Source organism: Cryptomeria japonica, chromosome 5, assembly GCF_030272615.1.
Source record: "Cryptomeria japonica chromosome 5, Sugi_1.0, whole genome shotgun sequence".
Lineage (NCBI taxonomy): Eukaryota > Viridiplantae > Streptophyta > Pinopsida > Cupressales > Cupressaceae > Cryptomeria > Cryptomeria japonica.
This window is the reverse complement of record NC_081409.1, coordinates 428,112,742-428,122,645: the sequence shown is the minus strand read 5'-3', so window position 1 is coordinate 428,122,645 and position 9,904 is coordinate 428,112,742. Positions and strand designations below refer to the sequence as shown.

The 9,904-nt window shown below is 38.0% G+C and overlaps 1 protein-coding gene across 1 annotated transcript; it reads right to left on the bottom strand.

The window, feature by feature from the left end:
- Window positions 1-4,517: 4,517 nt before the first annotated feature.
- Window positions 4,518-9,602, bottom strand: LOC131060451 (TORTIFOLIA1-like protein 2). Its single transcript, XM_057993688.2, has 6 exons — window positions 8,651-9,602; window positions 7,524-7,718; window positions 7,309-7,414; window positions 6,367-7,061; window positions 5,157-6,017; window positions 4,518-5,032 (listed from the first exon to the last, which is right to left on the bottom strand). Exons 1-6 carry the CDS (start codon window positions 9,284-9,286, stop codon window positions 4,832-4,834), a joined length of 2,694 nt encoding a protein of 897 aa, XP_057849671.2. The 5' UTR covers window positions 9,287-9,602; the 3' UTR covers window positions 4,518-4,831.
- Between the last annotated feature and the right edge of the window lie 302 nt (window positions 9,603-9,904).

Here is a 9,904-nt window from a genome sequence, read left to right as displayed (position 1 = left end):
TCCTAAGGGGTTACGCATGTGTTAAAACACATGCATGACCCCTTTAGACCATGTGTGACTCCTTAGGACACTATGTGATTGACTAAGGGGTATATCATACCCAGTAGGATTTTATAAGGTGTCATATGCGGTTCTAAGGGGTCACACATGTGTTGGAACAAATGTCTGGCCCCTTAGGACTACATATGGCCCCTTAGGACACTATGTGATCTTAAGGGGTATGTCGTACACACTAGGATGTTATAAGGGGTCATACATGTGGTCCTAAGGGGTTATGCATGTGTTAGAACACATATGTGACCCCTTATGACCATATATGACCCCTTAGGACACTATGTGATCTTAAGGGGTATTTTGTACACACGAGGAAGTTATAAGGGATCATATGTGGTCCTAAGGGGTCACGCCTGTGTTAAAACACATGTGTGACCCCTTAGGACCACATATGACCCCTTAGGAGACTATGTGATCTTAAGGGGAGTGTCGTACACACTAGGATGTTATAAGGGGTCATATATGATCCTAAGGGGTCACGCATGTGTACTATGTGATTCTAAGGGTTATGTCGTACACACTAGGATGTTATAAGGGGTCTAACACATGTGTGACTCCTTAGGACCACATATGACCCCTTATAACATCCTAGTGTGTACGACATACCCCTTAGGACCACATATGACCCCTTACGACACTATGTAATCCTTAAGGGGTATGTCGTACACACTAGGATGTTATAAGGGGTCATATGTGGTCCTAAGGGGTTACGCATGTGTTCTAACACATGTGTGACCACTTATGACCACATATGACCCCTTAGGACACTATGTGATCTTAAGGGGTATGTCGTACACACTAGGATATTATAAGGGGCCATACGTGTGGTCCTAAGGGGTCACACATGCATGACCCCTTAGGACCACATATGACCCCTTAGGAGACTATGTGATCCTAAGGGGTATGTCGTATACACTAGGATTTTATAAGGGGTCATATGTTACACATGCATGACCCCTTAAGATAGCATATGACCCCTTAGGACACTATGTGATCCTAAGGGGTATATCGTTACACTAGGATTTTATAAGGGGTCATATGTGGTCTCTAACACATGAGTGACCCCTTAAGACCACATATGACCCCTTAGGACACTATGTGACCCTAAGAGGTATGTCGTATACACTAGGATTTTATAAGGGGTCATATGTGGTCCTGAGGGGTCATGCATGTGTTCTAACACATACGTGACCCCTTATGACCACATATGACCCCTTAGGACACTGTGATCTTAAGGGGTATGTTGTACACATTAAGTTGTTATAAGGGGTCATATGTAGTCACACATGTGTTAGAACACTTGTGTGACCCCTTAGGACCATATGATCCCTAAGGACAATATCTAATCCTAAGGGGTATGTTGTATACACTAGGATGTTATAAGGGGTCATATGTGGTCGTAAGGGGTCACGCATGTGTTAACTTAGGACCACATATGACCCCTTAGGACTATTTGGGATGGACTAAGGGTTATGTCATGCACTATGATTTTATAAGGGGTCATATGTGGTACTAAAGGGTCACACATGTGTTAGAACATATGCGTGACCCCTTAGGACCATATACGACCCCTTAGGACACTATGTGATCTTAAGAGGTATGTCGTACACAATAGGATGTTATAAGGGGTCTTATGTGGTCCTAAGGTGTCACATGTGTGTTAGAACACATGCATGACCTCTTATGACCACATATGACCCCTTAGGACACTATGTGATGGACTAAGGGGTATGTCATACACACTAGGATTTTATAAGGGGTCATATGGTGGTTCTAAGGGGTCACGCATGTGTTAGAACACATGTGTGACCCCTTAGGACACTATGTGATGGACTAAGGGGTATGTCGTACACACTAGGATTTTATAAGGGGTCATATGCGGTTCTAAGGGGTCATGCATGTGTTTAGAACACGTGTGACCCCTTAGGACCACATATGACCCCTTAGGACACTATGTGATCTTAAGGGATATGTCGTACACACTAGGATGTTATAAGGGGTCATATGTGGTCCTAAGGGGTCGCGCATGTGTTCTATGTGCTAGAACACATGTGTGACCCCTTATCTAAACACGTGTGACCCCTTAGGACCACATATGACCCCTTAGGACACTATGTGATCTTAAGGGATATGTCGTACACACTAGGATGTTATAAGGGGTCATATGTCGTCCTAAGGGGTCGCGCATGTGTTCTATGTGCTAGAACACATGTGTGACCCCTTATCACCACATATGACCCCTTAGGACACTATGTCATCCTAAGGGGTATGTTGTACACACTAGGATGTTATAAGGGGTCATATGTGGTCATAAGGGGTCATGAATATGTTAGAACACATGTGTGACCCCTTAGGACCACATATGACCCCTTAGGACACTATGTGATCCTAAGGGGTATGTTGTATACACTAGGATGTTATAAGGGGTCATATGTGGTCTTAAGGGGTCACGCATGTGGACCCCTTAGGACCACATATGACCCCTTAGGACACTATGTGATCCTTTATGGTCCTAAGGGGTCATATAGTGTCGTCATGGGCATACGTGGTCTTAAGGGGTCCTAAGGGGTCATAGTGTGTGTAATAGGATGTGAAAAGGGGTCATAGAGGTTTAATTTTGTCTAATTTGTTTAAATTTATTATCTAAGTTTTATAAAGTTATTTTTTAATTTAAATTTATTATTTAATTTTTCTAACATTTTAATTTATTATATTTAGTTTTCTAACATTTTTCTAATTTTTTATTTTGCTAATGTTTTTCTTAACGTTTTTCTAAGTTTTAATTTACTACCTTAGTTTTCTATGGTTTTCATAACATTTTTGAAAAAAGTTGAAAAAAATAATACATATACAGTTATTGAATTAAAAAAACAAATTGACTTTAAATTAAAACATTAAATTAAATTTTCTAACTTTTTTCAAGTTTTAATTTTGCTATTGTTTTTCTAAAACTTTTCAAACGTTTTTCTAAGTTTTAAAATTTTAGTATAGATATGTTTTCTAAGTTTTTGTTAACGTTTTTCTAAAATGCTGAAAAAAACAATAAATATACAATTATTTAATTAAAAAATAAATTAACAAACAAATTATTTACTAATTATGAGAAGCGTTGGTTGTGCTGACAGGGCTTGGTGACGTAATGCTGACGTAGGGTTCATTGTAACCCCCTCTCCACAATAAACTCCAAACTTCAAAATGACAGTTTAATTGTCATTTTCAACGTTTATAGAGATTTTTTAAAAAACATTTTTTAATTGGGTTCGATCAAACGGATCAAATGGGGTTCGATCGAATCCGGATCCGATGGGTGGTTCGCTCGAACACCCCCTCTACCAATTTTGTTCATTGGCAAAAGTGGGAACCATTATTGTGAGTTCACCCTACATATTATTATGGTTGAGCTTTGCTTACTTATGCTCAATTTATATGAATGTACACAAGCATTAAGAGATGAGTATATTGGTGTAAAATGGGACATAAGGGGTGCTTTTTGAGTGTTTATACATGATATGTTATGTTTTGATGTCCTTATTGTATTTTGTCTTCTTTGATATATTTTAAATGTATATATATATTTGGTGATGTAAGTAGTGTGATGAAATATTGCATCATTTTGGTTGTTTTAGAATAAGTCTTTGGTATGCATATGTTATTGCAAACTTTATTTCTATGATTTTACATTTTTTATCTATAATTTTGTGACTGTGATGAACGAAGAATGAACTAAATAATATAATCATTAGTGCAATATTCACTCTTAGATCATGGTTGGATACTTTTTTACTTTGATTAATGAACAAGGAGGAGAGACTTCCTCTAATGCCAAGTTCAATTCCTTCCTTATCAATATCAAGAATTTGGAGGCTTGGAAGGATTAACTTATAGTCTTTCAAATATATAATATTGTATATTATATCCATTTTACATATATATGATATTTGACTATTGACCTATGTTTACAATTATTGACCCATTGTTTAAATGATCTCTTGATAATATTTCTGTTGTACTTTATTCAAGATAATAAATGACAACAAACAGTCATCGTGATATTATTTTATTACTCGCATAGTCAGCAACAATACATTAAAAATATATTTTTTTTTTTTTTAAATTACATAAATGTAATATATAGTTGCATTCTTCCTTATTCGGAGCTTTTGGTCCTTATTCGGAGCTTTTGTTGTGAACCCTAAACCGATTGTTCATTTTAACCGGCTTGTGTTTGCATCAAGTTTTGAGCCACAGGCAAGATAAAATATTCTTCCTACCTAGTTTGTAATATTAGAAAAATCCATACAAGATAATGATGGGATGTCCCATAAAACTATTCCATGCCTATCTCCATTATTGTTTTATGAACATCACTTGAACATGTAAAAACCACAAATCCTTCGAAACTGTGGAAGCACTGCGACTAATGTTTTATGCTTCTAAATAAAGAAATACAGATGAGCCACATATGGTGTTAACATAACTCAATAGCACATACTCTGTTGCAGAATATTGCAGTGAACTCTCATTTAACTGCAATTGATAACATTTTCAACCATCATTTCAGAGCAACTAGCTTGAAAACTCAAAATTCGAGGTTCCTGAGAAAGAAACCTCCTATGAAGTTGAACATAAAATGGTGATAATGAAAAATAGACTCGTACAACGAAATAAACTGGAATCATAGGACTATAGGTAAATTGAAGTCTGCATAAGAAGAAACTGCTAGCATACTCTGAATATTAATCCACACGACAGGCTTTTCCATTTCCTTCAAGCAGAACTATTTTTGCGTATGCATGGATCTTAAATCTGAGGTCCAAGCATTTGTCAACATGGATGCAATCTGCACTACTGAGCTCCAACTAGAAAGATCAGAGAACTGTATGGATGATGCTTCCTGTAGTACACATAAAGTTTCCATCTTTTCCTCGTGAGACAGACCAAAGTAATCAGAGCCATTACTATAAATCAGGTCAACCATCTGATCATGCAGAATAAACAGTAATTAGATTTATATCTATGATGCACCCAAAAATTTATATATAGAAGTCGAGAAAGAAAATATAGAGACCGCCGTGGAGGAATCATTCTTCAATGCATATTACCTGTTGAAGCCAAGGAATTATGGTGTCCAAAAACTTTTGATCTAGCAAAAGCCTCAAGACAGTTTGAAGAATTTCAAGGGTTGTCACCTGTGATAGATTCCCAAGAACAGGTCCAGTTCGCTTCATGAGTTGAATCAATAATAGATCATCTTCAGAATGCAAGACCTCCACAAACGCTGCATCTATATCCTTAGCACAAATATAATCTACAGCTCGTGTCCAAACACTCCAAAAATTAACATTGCCTGATAGTTTTATTCTTGAACTTCCAACATCTGTTACCTCTGTTTGTGTATCTTTTGCTGTAAAACATGTCCCAGACAAAGAAAATTTATTCATTGAAGCCAACCAATTGCCTCTGGCTAAAGAATCGTTGGCAAAATTTTCTTTCCATGTAGTTCTGTCCAATGCTCTGGGCAGTAACTGATTTGCTTTAACTTTTTCTGGCATATCCCTCACAACACTATCTGGAAATGAATCAACATCACCCCTATAAGAAATGTCCCAAGCATCAACAAGTGGCTTCACCATAAAAGTCCTTTGCAAACTTCCATAAATAGAATTCTCCTGTGAATCTGTGGAAGTAAAGTCAGATTTGTGCAATGCTTCTCGCCCAAACTTATGTATGGATGGAATAGTATCAGATGAACCATGCCTTGAAGATGGGTATGTGCGTTCATTTCTCTTCCAAAACTTGGACCTTAACATGTCAGCATTAAGAGATCTACGACACTTGTCTCCGCTTCCAATTCTACCTGGTGAATTTGCAAGATCTTGAGCGATTTCATCCACAATCTTTTCCAAACCATTTAACCTTGTTTCCAATGCAGATATGCTATCCGATGTGCTTCCCATAAAGACCTGGGTTAACAAATAGGAAGGCCTCAGTTTCAGCCAAAACCATAATAAGTTCAACCCAAATAGATTGTGCTTTGTTTTTGTAAATGTTCAAATTTATTATTTACAAATGCATTCACATGTTTACATCAGCAGCCGAACATGGCAACGAATTAGGAAAAACTAATACCAGTGAATAGAATGCACAGAACAGGTTGACATAAGTATCCTAGAAATTATATGGTAAATGTGTGAGGCTCGTCATTAGTTTACCACCAGTCAGAGACTTTCATAGGATGGTGATATTTCGATCGATATAGTTCATAAGTATAAAGGGAAATAACCAATATAAGGGTAATGTATAGAATATTACCTGCAAAAGCTCCATTAAGCTCAACTGCTGATTTTCAATCTGTGATAAGTGTTTACGAATGAATGCCAAGTCTTCAGCAGTACGTGAAGTGGCCTCACCTGCAAAATTTGTGCTGTGTCCGGTGTTTGATTCGGAAACTAAGCTATCAGAATGTTGTTTGTCCATGTTGTTCTTATCTAAAGGATGACTATGAAGAGAAGTTAGCTCTGATGTAAGATTGCTGCTTGGTGTTTTGTGTATAGATGATTTTCCTTCAAAAGCATCATCAACAAGGATGCATTTTGTTTCACAACTAGCCCTGCTCTCATCTGACAACCTTGGAGTGCCCATTTTACCAAATGTCTCAGAATCTCCGAATCTATATGTATCATCTGTATTTGAAGGTCTTGCATTCTCTCCTGATACATCTGAGAAGTTGCTATTATTGAATTCTTCATTGCGAATAACGGACATCGGAAGGCAATTCCTTGGAATCGCTACCTCAACGTGCCAATCGTCCGTTTGTTTACAATCCAGCTTACGAGGCAGACTCTGATTTATCTTAGAGCCAGTTATTGTCCTCTTCTTTGCGGTGCTAATACAATCAATTGCAGATTTGGTTACAGCACTGCCTTTTTTTCTGAGAAAAGTAGATTGGAGTCTAGCGCGACTACCAGATTTGATATCTGTGGAAAAGGGTTCTTTGCTCAATTTCTCTGCGACTCGTCATCAAATCAATCAAATGAAAGACGCACATTTAGTATCCAAGAAACTGCATAAGTAAATTTAAACAAAGAGAGAATCTCCAACAGAATGAGAAGATCAATACAGAAAAATTCAATACCAATGGAAATCCAAAAGCGATGATGCAGAATATTTAGAATCTTATATCAATTCCCTAACATATCAAGGGTCACTTCTTTCCATGCATTGCATTCCAAGCATGGAGCTTAAATAGGATACCTTTCGTTGTTGATCCTTTTGCAGTAAGAGGTGAAGAAATTTCAGCATCAGGAATACTCTTCCAAATTTGCAATGTCTGTACAACAGTGTCCCTCACTGGTTTCACCTGGTTCAGCAATTTCAAGGACAAAGGCAGGGAAAAGTCGTTGGTAATGCATAATTTGGGAGTATCAACATTTTGGTATATTGAAAGCATTGAGGCATTAAATTCTGACCTTGTCAAAGCGAGATGACTCCAGAGCTGCAACACAGGATGCTTTGAAGGATGATAGTAAAGGACCGAGTCTCAGTGCCACACGTCCAAAAGCCTCTGCTGCCGCTTTACGAGTTGCCCAGTCTTTACTTTGCAGAGTATCTACCATGCAAGGTATAAGTACAGCTAATGTTTGCTGGGACGATGCTCCTCCTGCCTGTATGACCAGGAATAAAACAATAGCCATGCATATGACAAAATCTGGTTACTCTGTGCATCTAGACTTGGAAAACTCCATGCCTCATAACTCTGGAGCTTTGTCTGAGGTTCAAGTATTTCAAGCTTAACTAAGATGTCTCACATTTAAATATTTATTGTGAAGTACCTTTGGTTCCTACGGGTATTCAACGAAGCAGGGTTGGTTCCATTTTAAATTTTGAAAAATCCAAACCAAATATTATATGTTAGATCAGGATTGATGCTGGACAGAACTGTGTAATGTTGTAAAAGTGAAGATTTACAATTAAAAAGGAAAACCATCAAAACTGAAAACAAACGAGAAAGTATGTTAAACCAAAAGATTTACACATGAAAATGAAAATTTACTTCATCATCCTCTGTAGAAAGAATTTAATTACAGAAAGTATGTTAAACCAAAAGATTTACACATTAACATGAAAATTAACTTCATCATCCTCTGTAGAATGAATTTGATTGAAGAAAGTCTGAGTTCCTAAAGGCATTCAAACATACACATTTAAAGGCAAGTGAGATGTCCAAATTTATTTGCCCCAATGAATGGACAAAAAGTGAGAAGTATAGAGGAGTATTTTGCATTCAGAAGGGAATTGAAAAAGATGGATTGATCAGAGCTGGGAAGGCTGGATTTCAGACACTAAGCAATAATTATGTGACTGTATAATTTATCGCACAGTTTGTATTAATTTTTAAAAACCCATATTTTAAAAATAGTAATTTTCAAGATTCATCTCTTCTCAATCACTATTTACGTTTACAGGTTTTTTAAACTACTACTCATAGAATATGAAATATGAATAAATGACTCAATTAAATCCTTTAAAAACATCGCATAATTAGGCATACTGTGACATACAAAAACAAATTAAACATACAAGAAAACCCTCTGACCTGAACAATGCTCCCAATGACTGTAAGCAAAGCGGCATTAGCTAAAAAGGCATGAGAAGTGAGCAGTTTGATAATCCGAGGCAGAATTTTCTGCAAAGTAGGAAGCGGGGGTTCGTGTGCGTTGTCAATAGCAGTGGCGAGACACAAAGCAGAGCCGACCTGCAATTGGCGGTTCTGTTCAGCCAGCGCTTCACACAACGGCTTCACCAACACAGAAAATGAATGCAAGATTTTGGACGCCAGAACCCCAATCACATCCACGCATGCATCTCGGACATTTGAGTCGGGATCCTTGAGCCGCCGGATAATATTTCCGACCATTTTGGGCAGAAAAGGCAGCAGAAGCTCTCCATGGGAGGCGGCCACGGTCGCAAACACTTTAACACATTCTCGCCGCACAATGCTCTTGTGCTGCGAATCCGTCTCGAAAATACAAGACAGAAACGGACCCAAACCCTCTGGACTTAACGTCTCCGCAATTTTTCCGAGGTGCTGTGAGGCAATCTGGTAAGTGTCGCGATCTGCTAACTTGTTGAGGACTTGAATCACTCGCTGCTTCAGCTCCAAACTGGCCTGCTGTGGACTCGCATTCCTCTTTGCTCTTGCGGGCGCCATCACCACTCGATCACACTTCATCTAATAAACGCCCTGCAATATTTCCTCTTTACACAGGTTTTTCTTCCCAGGCCATGCGCGTTTCACGTACAGCTTCCAAATGACTTCACTCTGTAAAAGAATTGATCTTCAACATTTATTTGACGTGCACGAGAAATTTGGAAAATGGCGTCCATTCTGGTGAAACGCCATTCCATTCGTATCCCCTCGCCGACCTTCAACGCTCCCAGACCGTTTCACCGTTACGAATTCAAATATTAGAGGTATGTGCTTGTTCTAATGGACGGACAAGATTTTGCCGATTTTGAACAGTGCAGAGATCCAAACCGTTAATTTTGAAGCGGATAAGCCGAAACGGATTTGGATTATTTAAGTGTCGTTACTCAGGGTAGGGCCGGGCTTCCTGGAATTTGAAAGTTGCCCGTTTCAAAACATTTGCATCGCATTACCCAATGTATATTTTCATTTCCACCTGCCGACCCTTGGGCATGGATAGAATATAGCATCTAATATATTTTTCGGTTTTTTTAAAACTTGTATGTTTTTAATCTTCATTTTGAAAAACACAAAAAATATCAAAAAATATATCAGGTGCTAAATATAATGTTGCTTCATTTTGAAAAACACAAAAAATATCAA

Bases quoted from the DNA above. Each gene is read 5' to 3' on its own strand.
- LOC131060451 (XM_057993688.2), bottom strand. From the start codon at position 9,286: ATGAAGTGTGATCGAGTGGTGATGGCGCCCGCAAGAGCAAAGAGGAAT. The intron at 7,062-7,308 runs GTATCCTATTTA...GACGAGTCGCAG, and splicing joins AAAAGGATCAACAACGAAAG to AGAAATTGAGCAAAGAACCC. The intron at 5,033-5,156 runs GTAATATGCATT...CTGCATGATCAG, and splicing joins TAATTCCTTGGCTTCAACAG to ATGGTTGACCTGATTTATAG.